The following is a 21,066-nucleotide window of genomic DNA, read 5'->3' as shown; positions in this document are numbered from 1 at the left end:
TAATTGACCTTGGCCCTAGCCACATTGGCTACAAAGTGAAGTTATCTTTATTTTATTTTATTTTTCCCCAAATTGTTGTATCTCGAACAAAATGCTTCATGCAAAAAAATTGTATCTCAGCGCGCTTTACAAGAGGTACATTTGGACAGTTTCAAACTCACGCACATAGTGTCTGATGTTTTTGCACCGACATCACATATTGATCAATTATCACAACAGGAGATGAGAGTGATAAACTGTGCTGCCTCTGTTTTTTTTTTACCATCAAAATGTCTCTTTCATTTTCTTGCCATTCTTATAAACATTGATTTGTGACGCTGGAATTCTGTGATTCTGTGCCAATTAGAGGTGCTGAAATTTTTCTTTTCTGTAGACTACTCTATCATTTTTTGACAAAAGAAGTTCACACAAAAGAAGTTCACACAAAGAAACTGAGTTTTGTTCATTCACTTTATTCCACTCTGAAGAAAACACCTCTTACACTAGAACGGTTTTGACTGTTTACTAAAGAAGTAAGCAATATTTAAGTTTATAGAAGTGTGCTGGAAATTTTCTGTTTTAGTGTGATTTGTTTTCCTTAATTGACAAAGCTTTTTTTTTTTAGAGAAAACCAAAATGCATTCATCTTTCGTTGAAAAGAATTTCAATTCCTTTTTATAAAACTATATTTCATTGCCCATTTTTATAAAACTAGTTTGTATTGAGGGCTTATACAAACCCCTCACAGCATTACATATTAATTTTTTATTCTTTTGTAAGTTTTTTAACAACTCTTAAATTAAGATGTATTTTTCTTAAGCATTTTGCTGTGTACGCTTAATAGTTATTATTGGTTTGAACAAGAAGTAGCAACACATATTTTTCAAATGGAATGTACAGTAATGTTTTTTTACCAAAGACATAAAAATTACCCTGTTTACTGATTTACTCCAAACTCCATCTTCTCGTTTTTGAATGGATTCAGTACTCAACATCCAAACCAAATGAACTCTGTGTATGGCCAAGTTTGCTTTTAAAGAGCTATAAAGTTAAGGTACAAAATACCATAATGAGATGGATTTCAGTTACATATTCATCATCAAGAAATTGCAGAACGAAAAAAAAAAAATCCTGAGAAAATGTTCCCTCCGAAAAACCAAGAAATCAATCTCGAAACGCTGGCTCATTCAACAATATGAAACAATTGTGAGCAATACATATTGTTTTTGTGGTAACACCGTGTGTGTGTCTACTTACCAGGTAGAGTTTGTTCTTTAAAGAACTGTCTGACTATATTCTACCACCGCGGAGAGGATTCATTGGATTGTTCAAGCGACTTCTCAGTTCTGAAAAGAACTGTCCTGCTTTTTATCTACTACCTAGGCGGAAGGTATAGAAAATTTGATGGGGCGACTACATAAGCATATAGGATCGTAACGATCTGATAAATCTACTCCGCGGTAGTAGAATATAGAAAGACAGTTGTCTAAGAACAAACTCTACCTGGCAAGTAGATACTTACATGGTGTTACCGCAAACCAAATATATATTGATACCTCACCATGCAATACCTCAAATTGTGAGCAATCGACCAAGTTTGGCAAGAAGTGCTTGGTTTTGGCATGGAGCGAACACATAATTCCCAAGCCATTATTTTTGTGTTACAAATAGAGAGAGATCCACTACCTTCCAACCAAATGTTGTTTTTATCTGATCAAATCTCACTTCAAATAGGAACCTTTTCTTCTTTGTCTGTGCATTTTAAAAGTTTCTTGTATTTCAATTTTCAAAATACATTTATACGTCTTTCCCTTTACAAATTCTGCCTACATTATGATTGCACCAAATATAAATATTATCAATGAATTTGATTGCATAGATGTCCAATTTATTTACTTTTTAATGTAGTTCATACGGATCCTTTCTTTATATAATCTCTTCAATTGCGAATATTAAGGTAGATATGTGTAATGTTGAATTTTTGTAGACAATAAAGGTGATTTTAAAAACATTTTGGCAACAGTACATCATTATTCCTTTTTGTTTTAAATAAAAAATGTCCGATAAAAACATGACTTAATGAATGGAATTTAACTCAATCCACAGAGCTTTGCAAATCTGGGAAAAGCCTTGAATCCATGACAAATAAAAAGTAAGTACAGTATTTTTTATAATAGACAAACATGCAAAATATATGTTAAAATCTTTTTATCAGCAAAAAATGAAAGCCTTGATGAATCGTACTAGCTGCAGAACCACTTGGGATTTTTTCAAGATAAAATAACATAAAAATTGCAGTTGACTTTCATCATGAACTTAGCTTTTGTGATGCTATTGTGCTGTAGTGTTTAGCCAGTGCCAAGATGTCATCTCCAAGTTCTGCCAAACTTGAATATCGACACTTCCGCAACGAAAACATATCCCGTGCGAAGCCCAACACTTGTTCCTGCAAGAGGAGTTGGTAAAGTAAGAAATGTGCAAGACAGAATCTGTGGGTAGTCGTTAGTTCTGGGACATCAAACACTGAAAGTCTTTTGTGGATATTCTTGACATGTAGACCAACAGGTAACATTGTTCCTAACTTCTCTCTCCAATTGTTTTAATTTTGTTGATTTGCAAATATTATAATACTGTGCTGGTCTGACATCCCATCCACAGGCTGTAGACAATGATCACTGGTGACTGTGCACCAAGATAGTTACAAGCATGTCCAATGCGAGGATGGTTCCTCAATGAAAGATCTCAATTAACAAAATGAAATAAACTGCAACTGGAGTCTCGCTTACCTTAAAGAATTCCATCAGATGTTTAAGATGGTGGTCTGAGCCAAGGAAGCCCCACGCTAGTGCTGGCGTCACATGGTAAGAGATCAAATAAACCTTGGCCAAGAAACCCTTAGGGTTCTATTAGGAAAAAATAAATAAACAGAAATTAGTAAAAATAAGTTGATAAACTGTTCCAACAGTTGGTATCAGCAAGTTTTGAAAGCGGGCCCAATTTTTTAACGTTGTGCGTACAGCTCACAGAATGACGTGCTTTACAGGGCACTGTGTAAGTGCAGAGTTTTGTGATAAGCCCAGCAGAGCCACCAAATTGAGTCTTGGTCATTGAATCAAGTGCCAGAACCCTGCCAGTCCTTGTTTACTTAATTAATCACTTTAAAATTGATTTACTTCATAATTGCTGGTGTTTCCAACTTTCCAGACTCCAATTAAAGCCCTTGGCATTTACCTTAAGCATTCTGCGTTTAGCTGCTAGGACAGACCACACTGCTGTAGAGACGGCCTGCATAAAATTAAGTCATAAAGTATAATCAAAAACAAACAAGAGCCTGGAGAAAAAAAACCAAAACAAACATCTAACAGTGGTACCCTTCACATTTGTGTGCATTGTAAATTACATTTCATATTTAAAAGGAGACTATTTAAAAGGAACTTCAGAGCAAAGACAATTTTTCTCATCTTTTTGTTTAGCTTGTAAGACAAAAATTCCCTTCGAGCTCATGTCTAGTGTAAGCTGAGACACAACTTATGTGGCTGCTTATGACAATTTTGTTTAAAAAAAAATCATTCTAACACTATTAATTTTGTATAAACTTTGAGAGGGGGAATTAACTCACTGTTTCCTTGACCCTGTTTGATAACCATCTGTTTTGTGTGACGCATGTGATTGATGTCGGTGGGTCTTCAAGATCATCGAATGCATCCAGGAGAAGGAAATCCAAGACAATATCGTAGAAGGACAAGAAGCGAACCTACAAAAATGTAAGGAAAGTTTGTGACAAAGTTGCCTTGTAAATCATTTTACTCCCTAGACTCCATTCAAACTGGCAATTTAGAAAAGTAACACTGTTCCTAGAATAATTCAAGATAAATTTACCTTTCTTGCCCTAAGTTCTTTCTCAATTTCCTTAAAATTCTGTGGATCCCTGACGTATTTCATTAGTTCATCAAATGCTTCTTCAAATTCTTCTGTGTCCTGCAAAGCAAATGAAAGTAAGACTCTTTTAAGTGTCCACAAATTTTGGTAAAGAGAACATTTTCTCTTTTGAAATAGGTATGATTATTTATTCTTACTCAACTTACATAGTTTGCTTTGACGAGAAGGTCGCCTATTAGTTGCTTCCCCATTAGAACAAACCAGTCAGCAATGCTCTGGTCTTCGAGAAGCAAAGTCATTGCTAATCTTATACAGTGCAATTTGGCAAGGAAATCTTCATCGCTACGACAGCGCAGCATCTTGGTCCTTTCAAGAGAAACAAAAAACAGACTTGTAATAATGAAAATCTCTCTAATCTATGTTAACGGTAAACAATAGGAGAAAAATCTTAAATACAGGGAAGGTACACGTTTTGAAATTTCATACTCAAAACAAATATTAACTTAAAAACTGACTTGGTAACGAGCATTGGAGAGCTGTTGATAGTATAAAACATTGTTCTGAAGTAACGTTATGTTTGAGAAAGAGGTAATTTCAAAGACTTCTAGCTAGAAGTCTTTTATTCCTATCTGAAAACACACAAATTCGCCAAACAAGGGTGTGGATTTTCTTTCATCATTTTCCCGCAACTTCGATGACCAATTGAGCCCAAGTTTTCACAGGCTTGTTATCTTATGGTTACGATGGGATACACCAAGTGAGAACACTGGTCTTTGACAATCACCAAACAAGTACAGTGCCTTTAAAGGAACTTCAAGAAATTGTTTAAGACGGCTTTGAATACCTCAAGTCTCTTAGTTCCCTGTTCTGTTTTTTTTTCCTGTTAAGATTGACAAGGCTTACTACTGAAGGGCCGTTTCAATTCAAATAAAAACTATCACAAATCCTCCTCCATGTGATTGTTTGGATTGAGTGAAAACAACTACCTGCAAAATGCCTCTCAAAGATGGTCTTTGATATGTGTCTATGTTGGCTGGGTATAGTTCATGTTTCAAAATGATCTACAATACCTTATTCTCCTACACTCGATTACACCTTCCCGGACTGCAAGAAGAGAATTCTCATAAACTTCATTCTTCCTTGGTCTTGGTTTGCTACTTAAAGAGGCAGATGATGAAGACGGAGAAACCTGCCCTGATGATGAAGCACTCAACTCTTGTTCTAGCTCCTCTAACTAAAGAGAGAGAGAGAGAGAGCAATCTTAACGATGAGGCAAGATACCCAAGATATGCTGAAGTTGTTAGATGCAGGGAAGCACTTTCATCTGAATAAACTGCTCATTCCTGCATCCCTCACCATAAGTCATCGACCACAGGTTTTTTTCTCGGAAGTAACATAACTCAAAAGAGATTTTCACATGGTGTTGCCACAAACCTCACCCTACTTATACTCCCACCATGCACAATTTCAAATCCTACTTGATTCTTTTCTTGTTTGACTCTTGTCTTAGAACATTCAGCAGCACTCCAGTACACATTGTACAAATCTTAAGACTCCTGTCTATCAGCTTCTCTTTGCTTCTTTTTCAAAATAATAAGAATAATATCGAAGTCTTATATAGCGCACGTATCTACCAAACAAGGTACTCAATGCGCTGAGTATATATAAACTTTCAGAAAGATAGGTTATTGTAGTGACGGATTCTGAGACCCAATTATGTAGCATCTTATAAGGGTTTGCAAGGTGCTATGGTGCATACAGCAGCCACAGCCAGGAACACCGTGGCAAACCTCTTCTCTTTTCGATAAGTGCACTGGGTTCTTTTACATGCGTTACACAACACTTGGGACCAATGGCTTAACGTCTCATCCAAAGGACGAAAGCAATTAGCAAGATCCTTACCTCTGTTGCCGAGACAAAGGAATCTGTAGATGACGCATCCTCATCCCTCTCTCTCTGTTCTCTCAACGTTGAGATTTCATCAGCGATGCTTCGCATCTCGGAGGATGTGAAGGCAAGATTAGGCATACTGAGTGCCACACCCTCGCACTCCTCCTGAAGATGGTAGACACTTGTCAAGAGTTTCTCCAAGGAGTACGTCAACTCTGTCTTGCTGCTTTCCTGGTGCAAAAAAAGGAGGAAAATTTGTCAAAATCTGATTACGGTTGCTTCGTTCAGGAGAGAGATTATCCAAAGAAAGAGAATGATAAGGGTGGTTTTTTTTACAACTAAGCGATTACAAACTTCCCTTTTGCTCTTTCCACAGAACTGGTTCTTTGTTCTACCCTTTGTACGTCATCAAGTATTCAGTACAATGTGAAAGTTGACAAATTTACTCAGAATGGAATGAATTTTCACAATATTGACATTCAGACTCACCCTACTTGTCTCGTCTGAGTTACCATCTTCCTCAATGTCTTGGACGACTCTAAGATCCATCGCGTCCTCCCAGAAGGACACTGCATTATCAAATGACTCCATACCTGAAAATCAAGGTAGATCATACAAAAATTCATCAAAAAGATATCAAGACAACACTGGCATTATCGAGAAATTTACAAATCAAACTATTGCAAGACAAATTACTTTCACTGGGCCTGTTTTGCTGTGAGAGAAATGTTTCAACCAACAGTCTAAGATACTCAAGGGTAGAAATACAAGTTAAGCCTTCAAGTACAGTTTAAACAAAAGGAACACCATTAAAACCAAGATTTTGACACGGTTACATGTAGAATATCTTGAGTTCAAACAACCTCTGGACTTGTCGGCTTCCTCCAGTATAAAAGTGACATCATTATTTAAATGTCAGTCAGTATTTTCAGCTCTACAAAATACTTAAAACTTTCGTACCTAACTGGAAAAGTCTCTCAACTGAAATCGGTTCATTAGTCGGAGTCCTCTCGCCAGATTTAGTCGAGGCTGCATCACTGAGAAGTGAATTTACTGAGCCATTCAGACTGTCGTTGAACATGGAGGCATGGGAGGTCCTTGATGCTATGGCTGATATGATGGATTTACGGGAAGTGGAGCGGGAAAGTCGTGATAATCTCGCAAATCCTTTGGGTGATTCCACCTGTGGGCTAATGAGGGCTCTCCGCGTGCGACTTGTCTGTGGAACTGCTGAAGGTAAAACACAGTAACAAAAAGATTAAACACAAGCTAATGTCACCTATCAAACTTCTAGTTTTCTAGGTTCTTTGCAAAACTATATCAAATTCTCAACAAACAAACACCACCACATCAATACCAAAAACCAACAACACTAAGGGTCTGAGGAATGCTTAAAACCAATTTATAGTCAGGGATGAATAATAAGACTGAGTTAAATTTAAAGAAAGACTTAAGATTGTGCACTCACGTCCATTTGTGTGAAGTGTGTCATGATGGCTGCTAACTGGAAGGTTTGATCTTGGTGACAGAAATCGTTGTCTCTGGCCCCGTCTGCGACGTTTGAAGTAACTTGTGGCCAAAATCAAACCAGCCAGAGCTGATACACCGGCTAAGATAACTATCTTAGTTTTCGTTGTAAGTGACATAGCTTGAAGAAGTGTAGATGCAAGTTAATTTGCATTAAATCTAAAGAAAATAAGAACATGAAGAAAAAAGTTAAATTTTGAGGTTTGAGAACGTCAGTCAGGGACCAGGGCAAAGGGTTTCACTTTCAAATTATTGCGACTCTACATTCAGTTTTCTATTATGAGTGACAAGAGTACAAAGTAAGACTGATTAATAAATAAATAAAGAAAAAAAACCAACAATGATTTTGAAATTTCATTTTTTATTGGATGATCCTAAAATAACCGCTACCCCAACCAAGTTACAACTAGACTCCTACTCCTAGAGGTTCACAATTATATGAATACCAAACAACGACAAACCGTAATTAATTGTCACTGGACACCGCAGTTAATTCTACCACCATGGTTACTGGCTGGGACACTGGTTACTTCTAAATCTAATCTAACTAAACTAGCCCCTAAAACTATATCATGTAGTTTCTAGATAGAAGTAGGACACTGCCACTCCGCTGGTGGGGGTAACTTACTCCTAGATAGAACTATTTCAGTTTCGTCCGGCTATCGTCTCCCGTAGAGACGATAGCCGGACGAAACCGAAATAATAAAGTAATAGTTCTAGTAGGAGTAAATCAGTAGGGGTAATATTATTATGTAGATAGTATTACTTAGTTGGAATTAGATAAATTATCACAATTTAGATGCAGTGCAAATGGTTCCGATTTTGAGCAAGCTCGAACCATCTAAATATTCAACAAAAAATACAACTTTGCAAAAATATTGATAGCGCTTTTCAGGCTTACCTTTACTTCTTCAGTTTTTCTTCCTCCTTGATATTAAATTATCGACCCAGATTAGTTAAAAATGAGCAGCAGCGGTGGGGAAAGAAAATTAAACTGAACATCACGCGCGGTTTCAACAGCGCCCTCTTGTGGCTCAATATATGATGAATCCAAGCCTTAATTTTGTACCGATTCCAACGTGCTTTTCAGTTCACGACTGATGATACCTTTTTGCTCTTAAAAAGGAATGAAAACAATAGCAAATCAAACTTTAATACAATGCAGTACAATCTCATTCGACGTTTGATCAATCAGCCTGATATCGCATAAACTGGTGGGTTGATAAGAATAGTTTAATTATTTAAATCCGTTTTTCTCCCAGATGTGACGTTTCTTTGCTCGCCGGCTACTCGTCCAATTAAATGATTGCTTCTACCGGAAAAAAAAAATCCTTTTACTGAAACTTTAAAACTCATGTGGTCTTTTGTTCTTGAGGGCCAAAATCATTGCGTTGAAGTATAACGACTATGAAAAATGCCCTTTTTTTTCTTTGTTTAAAAGTGAGTTAGAAGAACTTGCATTGTCACATAATTTGAAAAACATCTTGCAACTAAAAAATGTTCATTCAAAGGAAAGTTCCACCGTAGAGTAAAAGAACAGTGCCCCGTGTGAGGCTCGAACTCACGACCTTCAGATTATGAGACTGACGCGCTGCCGACTGCGCCAACGAGGCAGATGAAACGTCATGTAATATACGTGAGTCAAATCATTGAAACAGATTTGCGCTTTTAGGTTTTGGGAGATAACATTGTTATCTTATCTTCCACTTTGCCCATCCCCCCTCAGGTGGACACCGGGGTGGCAGAGCAAAAAAAAATTTGTGAGTTTTTTTCAAAAGAAGGTTTGACTAAAATTTATAAAGAGCTCTGCTCAAGAAAAACAATTAGTCTGAACAGATCCGGCTAGGATTAAATTATAGGCCTGAAATACCTCCATGATTGATATAGCGCAATTTTGTTTTCTTTTTCAAACATTTCCCCCGGTCTGCTACAGGAACATATAAGTGTACTATTTTGGGGTAATGATACAAACGTGTACACATGAATGATGATACCGTAGGCATGGAGGTAGAAATACCTTAGGCTACCTCTCTTTTAACCCCCCCCCCCTCCTCCCAACGCCCCCCCCCCCCCTCCTTCACATTTCACTACTTTTTAGTTTTGTATTAGTACGCATGCGCATTTACAAATTGGCCCATGGCGGCCATTTTTGGAGAAAGCAGTCGTTAATTTCACTGCGGCTGACAAAACCAAGTCCTGCTCTGGTTTGAGGCGTCAAACAGCTCTAGAAGTTACTGGGAATTCTCTTGAAGTAACAGAGACACGCTGGGTATGTATTTTGTGAATTATAACTGTATGGTTTGGTAAGGAGCACTCGGGAAGTAAAGGCTTTGTTTGACCGTGTTTCCACCCGTTGAGGAAAAGACCGTTTGATAACAATGCATTGACCTTTTACAATAGACACTACGGAAAGTAACGTAATTCCGACACACATACTATTCCAATGCAGTCGACGGTGGTGTGCATACATGCTGTGTGTTGGGGTTTGACGGGCTGTATTTGACACTTCGTAATCGGGTTGCATTAGGCGATGGTGGTCAATGAGGCGTATTGCAATCCATCTATTCTATTGTGAAATGTTTTTATCCAAATGGATTTGTAATTATCGTTAGCTTCAATTAACAACGAAATAAAAAATATTTCTTCAATTGAAGTTCAATTGAAGAAATATTTTTTATTTTGTTGTTAAAAAAATGTTTTCAACTTCAAGAATCAAGTATTATACTTGAAGGAAAAGTTTTCGTATGGCGCCACCACTTTTTCATTCGATATGAAATAATATAGTATCTAATTTACCTCAATGAGATATCTCTTTTTCTAAAAATGAGTGAAAAAGTGGTGGCGCCATCCGGAAAGTTATTCTACTTGAATGCTTCACTTCAGATTTACTTTAAAAAAAAAAAATTAGTCATCCCATATAGATCAGTTGAAAAAAATAATACAGTTAAAAGCATTGTCTTCACATTGCCATAATTTAACAATAATTGAATAATTTTTGTGTGTACAGAATCCTTGAAACTCTCTGAGGAATCACTCTGACATCAGTGAGAATGTCTGGATTTGAAGAAATTGGTATCGCTGGGCCAGACCATCTGCGGGAAGCGCTGACTAATTGCACTGATCCCCAACAGGCCATCGAAGACTTCCAAGCAGAGAATGGAATCCTCTTACCAACCCTCCAACCAGCCTTACCCTTACTAGACCTTCACAACATTCGTAGATATGAATTCCATCGCTCCATCATGGAAGAACTTCGACAACAGCTCATTGATAAATGCAGACAACTTTCTGAAGTCGGCAACAAGAAATCCTACAAGACCATCGAAGAGTTGCTCTCTAAATGCTTCCCGCTCATCCGGGTTAAATCTGTTCAGCCTGTCGTCATGGAAATCATGAAGCTTCTTCCAAGAGTTCCATCCAAATACCTAGCTGTCGTTGTAGAGGATCGAGAGCTTTATAAATGCGCTTCGATGGAAGTCAAACGCCAAATCTGGGAGCAAAATCCGTCCCTGTATGGGGATGAAGTCTCTCCCATATTATCGGACTATATTAAAAGTAAAGAGGCCATCCTATTTGGAAGTGAAACCATCAACTCTCACATGTTTTTCTCAGTGACTCCTAAAACTCGCCGCCAGGGTGAAGTGGTTCAAAAACTCGCTCAGATGATCGGAAAGAGCATCCGTCTGTATGACATGGTGTTGCAGTTTTTAAGGACGTTGTTTCTGCGGACGAGGACAGTCCATTACTGTACACTGAGAGCGGAGCTGCTCATGGCCTTACATGATATGGAGGTTCATGAGATATGTACAGAGGATCCGTGTCATAAGTTTACGTGGTGCTTGGATGCCTGTATCAGGGAGAAGTTTGTTGATGAGAAACGAGCGAGGGAGCTACAGGGGTTCCTGGATGGAGTGAGGAGAGGTCAAGAACAAGTACTTGGGTGAGATTATTAACGTCATTTTTATGGCTCTTTTTGAAACAAGTTCTATATGTAATTTGGGGTTGAACAAAGAAAAATTCACTAGAATTTTTTTCTTTGTGAACCCCAAATCATTAAAAAATATACCCAGTCAGTTTACCCTATGGGTTATTATTTGAAGTTTTAATTATGTATAGTTACTAAACTGTGTTTTGTATAATTATTCTTTTTAGTGACCTGTCTATGATCTTGTGTGATCCATTTTCTATTCACACCATCGCTACAAGTAGCATCAAAGTAATGCAGCAACTAATGAGCTCCGAAAAACTACCTAGGGTAAGTGTTAACACCCGTGCAAATGCAAAACTGCCCAAATTTTAGGACAACTTCAATAAGAGACTTTGCAGGGATGTGGCCTTGCAATATTATTGAAAAGGATTCTTCTTTCAGCTTTGTCCTTTATCACATTGCCATCATCCTGTCCGTTAAAAGAAAGGGTATACCTTTGGTAATTGCTTAAACAAAATAATTACCATGACAACTTACTTGGAATAGTAAGAAGCACTGCACCTGTTCACATTGCATAATATTTATAGAAATAATTCACTTCTGAGGAATGTGGTTTTAGATTGAGGGATCCAAAACTATTTCATTCTATACAGCAGGTTAGGTTCATTGGCTTCTAGCTGGCACCCCCGTAAAAAAATAAACATTTACAAAATAGGAAGAACCCCAACATTGACTGAGTTGGTATAGTGCTGGCACATTAGTCAGGAGGTCGCAAGTCCAGACCCACTCTATAGTACATTTTTCCCAGGCAGTTGTGATCGATTACTTGATATTTAAATTAGTCTATAATGCTGTTTGTTTTTACCAGGAAAGTGCTGTACTATTGCTATTGCTCAGAATGTTGGCATTGGGTCTCGGAGCTTGGGATATGATTGACAAACAGCACTTCCATGAGCCCAAAATGGTAAGCTGAATTTTTGTGTTTTGTTATCTTCTTTTTTAAACGGATTTGCTTGGGCTCCCACTTGGGCTCAGTCGTCTTTGGATCAGTGTGCATTTTGCACAGCAGCTCAACATCAAAATGGAGCCTGTAGCTGGACCCTAAGCTGTGGTTTGGAAAACAAGTTTTATTTAGTTTTGTTTTGTTGATAATAGTGAGTTGAAGGCTGTTTTAAATGAAAACGGAACCATTGACAAGGGTAATAGTCATCATTCTTGGCAGATACCAGCGTAAACTGTTAACCAAATTGCAAAATCATAATTTACTTTTGTCTGTGCTGTCGCTGGATTTTGTATAGAATTCTGTTTTGTTTCATTTCTACAGGAAAATGACCTTGTTTTGAGATTTCTTCCAAGTCTTATGTCATTGCTGACTGATGACTACATTCGTAATATCAACAGACGTATCCACGAAACAGAAGACGATCCCAAACTCAAGGATGTCCCCGGTCAACTCCTGAAGTCCTCTCGTAAGGACCGCATCGCTTCAACCCTCCTCCTTTACTACATCTTACACATCACAAGACAGAGGAACAAAGATGCCCTCTTCAGGGTCCTCCCTAAGATTACCAAGACAGAGAGCAACATGTCTTACGATGATATCTTCTTACATCCTTTTATGTCTCAGCTGGCGCTGATGGGAGAGGATTTCTCCTCAGTGAATTTTTGTAACCTCATTTTCGAGGAGTTTCTCCTTGGATCTGGCATTCAGGAGAATGTTCTTAGACACACATTGCGACTGTTGGAGTATGTTTTCCACAAAGTGCCTTCGGAGAGGACGTCAAAGTTGATGGACAGACTGGAGCCCAAAACAGAGGTAAGCTGAAGGAAGTGAGGTCATGGGGTCATATATTCCTCTCATCACTAACCACCGGTAGGAATGAGAGGAAAAGTTCAGAAAAGTGACTTCTTTGCACGCAAGCTTTTTAAAAACTTATAAGGATTTTCAGGGTGCTTTGTATAGGTCAAAATGTAGTTTGACGTGATTCCCCCCAATCTTACTATGTTTTTTAAAGGTTACCCTGAACTGCATTCATTTAGAAATTTCACAAGTTAAAGGCAGTGGACTCCATTGCTAATTATTAGTATAAAACCTTACTTGGTAACAAGTAAGAGGGAGCTGTTGATAGTACATTATATAACTTTCTGAGAAACAGCTCCCTCTGAGTAACATAGTTTTCAAGAAAGAAGTCATTTTGCAGGAATTTGCTATTGAGACCTCAGAATTAGATTTTGAGGTCTCGAAATTAAGCATCTGAAAACACACAACTTCGTGTGACAAGGGCGTTTTTTCTTTAATTATTATCTCGCAACTTTGATGACCATTTGAGCTCAAATTTTCACAGGTTTGTTATTTAATGCATATTTTGAGATACACCAAGTGAGAAGACTAGTCTTTGACAATACCCAATAGTGTCAAGTGTCTTCAAGCACGAAAAGTAGCTACATGTAAGCACAACAGAATTATGCTACCAGCCACAATACCATTCTCATGTACAATTTGTGACTGGTATTCTGCTTATTTCTGCAATAATGTCTGCTTAAACAGCAGTTCAATGAAATTAGTGCCAAAGGTTATGAGTGAGCAGCGCGTGCTGGACAAAAATGGTGTGACCAGATCGATGACCTCTTGGATCCCTTGGACTAGCACAGAAGCAGGGTGGCAGAATGAAATGTTTATTGAAAGACACAAACACTACTGGCCTGCTTTGCCTTCATGGCATTGGCCTTGGTTCACATAGATGTTAAGATCCCACTTTAAGAATGAACTTCTAAGCCTCTGGATTCACCCGTAAACTTGCTTAACTTTTTGTTTTCATTTGTTCCTCTTCACAGCACAGTCAAGAGGTTCGAGACCTATACAGTAATGTCTTGAAGAAGATTGAGGCATACATACCTAGTCCTGTAGCAGTCCCAGAGCCCCTGGATTCCCCTCTGATGAGTGTCCCTACACCTGCACCCCTCTGGACACCCCTCTGACATGCCTCTGACACACCTACAACAAACACCCACAGCATCTTGATGAGATTCAGATTGATACCCTGATAACTCAAACTCCATTTTTGCAATTCACGTGATTTAAACCACGACTACTGCTCACCCCATGGCAAAATTTTATAAAACATGTAACTTACAAAGTTCAGACAAAATCTTGCTTGTCAGAAACAGGTTACTAGCCAACATTCCATAAAGTTTACACGGTTACCACTGCTACCCCACTCACTTTTTGCTTGGCAAAGACATTTACTGGACAGACCCCTAAACCACAAGGGCCCAATTTCATTTAAAAGCTGTTAAGCAGAAAATACAGAAAATTGATTTGCAAAGCACAGGGTTAGTGGGGCACCACTCGCAACAATGTAAGTTTGATGGTAGTTTGGCTGGTAACCTGTTTCTGCCAAGCAACTTTTGATGGGTGCTTAGCAAGTTTTTTAGCAGGTTCTCTTCTGCTTTCCTTTTCTTTCTTGGGTTTTATTTCACTGAAAAGCTTGTAGGGCGATTTAGCAAACATTTGTGTCCAAGTCAGTTTCCTGGTTTTTTGAAAACAAGTTGCCTTAATGTAGATTAACTTCTGCATGTTACAAGCACTCAGAGATTATTGGACGTGAACCTTTGTTAAAGTAGTTTGTGTAATTAATGTGTCTAGTATTTATGACTGTTGACCAACCCAGACTATCCCAAGTTCTTTTGTAATCGAGCAAGAGTCTTTAGTTTGGGTTGGTCAACTTGATGTACAATAATGTGTATACATGTATATATTTACTGTTAATAGACAATGAATGGCAGCAGTCTGACGCGAAGTACATAGACTAAAATATTGTATCAATAATTGTACAGGAATCCTTTGCAATAACGTCATTGCACACTGGCTTCATTGTGGAGGAAATCTTTTGAAGAATTCAGGTTGTTCAGCTTCTGACTGGCACCTGAACAAAGATATTAAAAATGGTTGGAGACGGCCAACAGTAGGGCTGGATAGCTCAGTTAAGTGTGGGCCTGTTACTCCAGAGGTTACCTGTCCCAAGTCCCGCTCTAGTCAATCTTTCTTGGTCCGACACAAAAGTAGAGTAATAGTTTTTCTGACTGGTGTTTTATCTGACTACTCCCCACATGGTGGTCTGGATAGCTGCGTGAGACGCATATTGCAAGGGAGTCTGTACATTCTGTTTCTGGTATAAACCCCAATCAATTGGAGCCTTTTGGGGACACTAGGTGGCAGCAAGACTGGAACTATTGTTCTATAGACGATGTGACCTCTGACGTCACTCGAAAACCATAACATGATTCGCACGCATGCTGTCGGGCAAAACCTTTGTGTTTTGGCAGCCAGCTAGAAAGTGTATGCAATCTTACCATGACTATGCGTCATTTTGCCCGGCGAAACATGACGTATACAGTGTTTTGTCAACAGAGGGTGGTTTGAATGTAAACATAGGTCACATCGTCTATAGAATGTGTGCATGCTTAGGACTGAGTAAACAATGTAAAGCCAAGTTCTTACAGCTGCTTGAGCCTAACAACTAGCTGACCACAAGAAAATCCTAATTTTGGCAGTGGCACTCAAATGATGATCATGTACAATTCACGAGCTTTAAAAATCTAAATAATTATAAGTTTCTTTACTTTACCTCAAAGATCTTTTCAAACTGGTTCTTCAAATGAAATTTCTTCGTGAAGAGGAAATTATTTTGTTGTGATGTTTTGTAGCAAAGCTGTAAACTCCAACATTCCATTTTCAAATAAAACATGGAATTAATCCTTATATAGATGAATTTAATGTTTTGTGTTTTTGGTGTCCAGACTCCAACAGTTATTTAATAACCTTCTTGACGAATTTTGCCAGAAAAGTGTACAGGCCTTGTGTACATTGCCTGAAAAAGGTTACAAGGCCTTGTAACTTTTTTGAGGGAAGAGTTCACAAGGCCTTGCGTACTTTTTCAAGCGAAAAATTCGCACTGCCCTTTGTGTACTTTTTGTAGGGAAAGTTCACAAGGCTTGTACGTTTTGTTTAGGGAAAAGTTCAGAGCTACTTTTTCGAGCTAACAGTACTTAAGGCCTTGTGTACTTTTTCGAGCTTGTCAAATTTTGCTTGAAAAGGTCTACAAGGCGTGAACTTGTACAATTATGCTTGAAAAGGTCTACAAGGCTTGTGAACTTATCAAATTATGCTTGATAAGGTCTACCAGACCCTGTGAACTTGTTTTGTCCGAAAAAAGTCTCTGTGAACTTGTCAAATTTTCTCACGAAAACGTTTTGGGCTCAAATTTGATAAAAACTGTGGACTTACCCCCTTGTGATTTCTGTTTAGTTTTGGGCCCAAATTGGATAAAAATGCTGGCCTTACTTGCGTTTTTATCAGTTTTGGGGCTCAAATTGGATACAAACCACGTCTCTGTATGAAGGAATTATCTTTTAATTTTATACACGAAGTTCTTAATATTCAACTGAAATGATGATTTAATGAAGGTCTGTCTCTCTCACGTGTTTATGGTTTGTTGTTTCAATTAAATTCGAAAATCGCGGTTTGAGTGTAAATAAAATTACATTATCAGGAATGAGCACCAAGGCTAACCCCTTGTAATTTTAGTCAAAATGACATACATCTAAAGGAATGAGCATCAAGGCTTACCCCCTTGTGATTTTAGTCAAAATGACATGCATCTAAAGGAATTAGCATCAAGGCTTACCCCCTTGTGATTTTAGTCAAAATGACATTGGTCATCAAAAGGTATGAGCAGCCGAGGCTTACCACCATCTTAATTACATGACGAACCACAACCTGCGTCGGTTATAGCTTACCCCTGTAGCTACATTCTTAACGAATTGTCTGAGAGCAACGAGGTCCGAGTTCAACTCCCGCTGCTGTCTCTTTTTCTATTTTGCTTTGACGTAGTGAGTGAATAATATAAGTAGTATTAAAAACCAACTCAATCACCAGCGGGCACTGTGGCGACACGGTGTACTGGATAGTTCAATTGCGTGCAATCCAGAGCTGGGACACCGGTTCGAATCCTACCCGTACCAAGAGGGACATGACTTTTACTGCTTGCACCAGTAATGGATTGGGGTCCGTCATGTCTATCCCCAAATTAGGTGTGGATGATTTACCGTGTGGGAGAGTAAAGGAGGGACCGGGACTGCAAATCCCTTAAGGGTTCTAATGGGTGATCACCACGCTGGTTTCGATCAGACTTTGAGTCCCCTGAAAGCCTGGTCGTCACTCTGACTAACTCTTTGCACAAATTTACTTTAACTTTATTTAACTTTAACAACTATTCTACCAAAGTATGTTTAACCAAGCCTTATAGACCTTTCCAAGAAAGATCTTTTCCAACAAGATCACAATAGCCTTATGGACTTTTTCAAGCAAAATTAGCCTTGTAGATTTTTTCAAGCAAAATTTGACAAAATAACAAGGCTATATAAGCCTTGTAGATTATTTCAAGCAAATTTTGACAATATCACAAGCAAAGTTAGCCTTGTAGATTTTTTCAAGCAAAATTTGACAAAATCACAAGGCTATATAGCCTTGTAGATTTTTTTCAAGCAAAATTTGACAAGATCACAAGGCTATAGCCTTGTAGATTTTTTCAAGGAAAATTTGACAAAATCACAGCCTTGTAGATTTTTTTCAAGCAAAATTTGACAAGATCACAAGGCTATAGCCTTGTAGATTTTTTCAAGGAAAATTTTACAAGATCACAAGGCTATAGCCTTGTAGATTTCTTCAAGCAAAATTTCACAAGATCACATAGCCTTGTAGATTTTTTCAAGGAAAATTTGACAAAATCACAAGGCTATAGCCTTGTAGATTTTTTTCAAGCAAAATTTGACAAGATCACAAGGCTATAGCCTTGTAGATTTCTTCAAGCAAAATTTGACAAAATTTTTTTCAAGCAAAATTTGACAAGATCACAAGGCTATAGCCTTGTACATTATTTCAAGCAAAATTTGACAAGATCACAAGGCTTTAGCCTTGTAGATTTTTTTTAAGGAAAATTTGACAAAATCACAAGGCTATAAAGCCTTGTAGATTTTTTTCAAGCAAAATTTGACAAGATCACAAGCAAAATTAGCCTTGTAGATTTTTTCAAGCAAAATTTGACAAAATCACAAGGCTTGTAGATTATTTCAAGCAAATTTTGACAATATCACAAGCAAAATTAGCCTTGTAGATTTTTTCAAGGAAAATTTGACAAAATCACAAGGCTATAGCCTTGTAGATTTTTTTCAAGCAAAATTTGACAAGATCACAAGGCTTGTAGATTTTTTTAAGGAAAATTTGACAAAATCACAAGGCTATATATATATAGCCTTGTAGATTTTTTTCAAGCAAAATTTGACAAGACTTGTAGATTTTGTAGATTTTTTCAAGCAAAATTTGACAAGATCACAAGGCTATAGCCTTGTACATTATTTCAAGCAAAATTTGACAAGATCACAAGGCTATAGCCTTGTAGATTTCTTCAAGCAAAATTTGACAAAATCACAAGGCTATAGCCTTGTAGATTTTTTTCAAGCAAAATTTGACAAGATCACAAGGCTTTAGCCTTGTAGATTTTTTTAAGGAAAATTTGACAAAATCACAAGGCTATATAGCCTTGTAGATTTTTTTCAAGCAAAATTTGACAAGATCACAAGGCTATAGCCTTGTAGATTTTTTTCAAGGAAAATTTGACAAGATCACAAGGCTATAGCCTTGTACATTATTTCAAGCAAAATTTGACAAGATCACAAGGCTATATAGCCTTGTAGATTTTTTTCAAGCAAAATTTGACAAGATCACAAGGCTATAGCCTTGTAGATTTCTTCAAGCAAAATTTGACAAAATCACAAGGCTATAACCTTTTAGATTTTTTCAAGGAAAATTTGACAAGATCACAAGGCTATAGCCTTGTAGATTATTTCAAGCAAAATTTGACAAAATCACAAGGCTATAGCCTTGTAGATTTTTTTCAAGCAAAATTTGACAAAATCACAAGGCTATAGCCTTGTAGATTTTTTTCAAGCAAAATTTGACCAGATCACAAGCAAAATTAGCCTTGTAGATGTTTTCAAGCAAAATTTATCAAGATCACAAGGCTTGTAGATTTTTTCAAGCAAAATTTGACAATATCACAAGGCTTATAGCCTTGTAGATTTTTTCAAGCAACATTTGACAAAATCACAAGGCTTGTAGATTATTTCAAGCAAATTTTGACAATATCACAAGCAAAATTAGCCTTGTAGATTTTTTCAAGCAAAATTTGACATTTTAAACCTTGTTACCTTGTCAAATTTTGCCTGAAAAAGCCAAACAGCCTCGTGAACTTTTCAGATTTTGCTTGGAAAAGTCTATAAGGCTTGGTTAAAAATACTTTGGTATAAGTTAAATTTGTGCAAAGAGTTAGTCAGAGTGACGACCAGGCGTTCAGGGGACTCAAAGTCTGATCGAAACCAGCGTGGTGATCACCCATTAGAACCCTTAAGGGATTTGCAGTCCCGGTCCCTCCTTTACTCTCCCACACGGTAAATCATCCACACCTAATTTGGGGATAGACATGACGGACCCCAATCCATTACTGGTGCAAGCAGTAAAAGTCATGTCCCTCTTGGTACGGGTAGGATTCGAACCGGTGTCCCAGCTCTGGATTGCACGCAATTGAACTATCCAGTACACCGTGTCGCCACAGTGCCCGCTGGTGATTGAGTTGGTTTTTAATACTACTTATATTATTCACTCACTACGTCAAAGCAAAATAGAAAAAGAGACAGCAGCGGGAGTTGAACTCGGACCTCGTTGCTCTCAGACAATTCGTTAAGAGTGTAGCTACAGGGGTAAGCTATAACCGACGCAGGTTTTGGTTCGTCATGTAATTAAGATGGTGGTAAGCCTCGGCTGCTCATACCTTTTGATGACCAATGTCATTTTGACTAAAATCACAAGGGGGTAAGCCTTGATGCTAATTCCTTTAGATGCATGTCATTTTGACTAAAATCACAAGGGGGTAAGCCTTGATGCTCATTCCTTTAGATGTATGTCATTTTGACTAAAATTACAAGGGGTAAGCCTTGGTGCTCATTCCTGATAATGTAATTTTATTTACACTCAAACCGCGTTTTGCGAATTTAATTGAAACAACAAACCATAAACACGTGAGAGAGACAGACCTTCATTAAATCATCATTTCAGTTGAATGTTAAGAACTTCGTGTAATAAAATTAAAAGATAATTTCTTCATACAGAGACGTGGTTTGTATCCAATTTGAGCCCAAAAACTGATAAAACGCAAGTAAGGCCAGCATTTTTATCAAATTTGGGCCCAAAACTAAAAAGAATAAAAAAGGTGCAAGCATTTGATCAAATTTGGGCCAAAAACTAAACAGAAATCACAAGGGGGTAAGTACAGCACTTACATCAAAATTACAACAGGATGTTTGACTACAATGTGGCCCAGATAGTACACCAAATATATTAACCAAATAAATACAAATGCATGAGAACAACTTCCTTTTATGATTCACTGTAAATTATTTATTTTCATAATAAAACGTTTCTTTTTGTAAAATATAAAATGAGTACCATAAAACAAGGTTCCATCATCCCACTGTGGACATGTCTGACAATAACAGAAATAATTAAATATATATACATATTGAAATAAATTGTATGCATTTATATTTAAATTTAAAGGATGGGTGCACAGAATGTGTAAAATTTAAAACATTAATCAATCATTTTGAAAAAAATTGTTTTACTATTGCTATACCAAACCTCAATGCTCTACAGTCAAAACATAAAGGGATTTTTCACCATTTTCTTCTAAATCTAAGTGAGCCTAAATGTGTGTGAGTTTAAGACCCATGTTAATTGGTCACATACT

At 37.5% G+C, this 21,066-nt stretch overlaps 2 protein-coding genes and 1 non-coding gene across 4 annotated transcripts; 1 reads left to right on the top strand and 2 right to left on the bottom strand.

Moving 5' to 3' along the window:
- Nucleotides 1-1,930: 1,930 nt before the first annotated feature.
- On the bottom strand, nt 1,931-8,287 carry LOC117303435 (mitoguardin 2-like). Of its 2 annotated transcripts, none has more exons than XM_033787627.1 (12): nt 8,177-8,287; nt 7,217-7,434; nt 6,709-6,978; nt 6,238-6,341; nt 5,761-5,979; nt 4,929-5,092; nt 4,065-4,224; nt 3,859-3,957; nt 3,599-3,733; nt 3,211-3,264; nt 2,766-2,882; nt 1,931-2,425 (listed from the first exon to the last, which is right to left on the bottom strand). In XM_033787627.1, exons 2-12 carry the CDS (start codon nt 7,392-7,394, stop codon nt 2,288-2,290), a joined length of 1,638 nt encoding a protein of 545 aa, XP_033643518.1. In that variant the 5' UTR covers nt 7,395-7,434; nt 8,177-8,287; the 3' UTR covers nt 1,931-2,287. The 2 variants fall into 2 exon arrangements, with proteins under 2 accessions (XP_033643518.1, XP_033643519.1); XM_033787628.1 differs by having other exon boundaries at nt 6,709-6,975.
- Nucleotides 8,288-8,815: 528 nt separating this feature from the next.
- Trnam-cau lies at nt 8,816-8,888 on the bottom strand. The gene has a single exon. It is a non-coding gene; the product is annotated as a tRNA-Met (tRNA).
- A 531-nt stretch (nt 8,889-9,419) lies between these two features.
- On the top strand, nt 9,420-15,481 carry LOC117303415 (negative elongation factor B-like). The gene is made up of 6 exons (XM_033787603.1): nt 9,420-9,544; nt 10,283-11,215; nt 11,428-11,530; nt 12,072-12,167; nt 12,528-13,019; nt 14,039-15,481. Exons 2-6 carry the CDS (start codon nt 10,326-10,328, stop codon nt 14,180-14,182), a joined length of 1,725 nt encoding a protein of 574 aa, XP_033643494.1. The 5' UTR covers nt 9,420-9,544; nt 10,283-10,325; the 3' UTR covers nt 14,183-15,481.
- Nucleotides 15,482-21,066: the final 5,585 nt, after the last annotated feature.

This window comes from Asterias rubens, chromosome 19 (genome assembly GCF_902459465.1).
Source record: "Asterias rubens chromosome 19, eAstRub1.3, whole genome shotgun sequence".
In the NCBI taxonomy this organism is placed as follows: Eukaryota; Metazoa; Echinodermata; class Asteroidea; order Forcipulatida; family Asteriidae; genus Asterias; species Asterias rubens.
The sequence above is the reverse complement of the archived record's forward strand: the minus strand, read 5'-3'. Positions and strand labels throughout refer to the sequence as shown.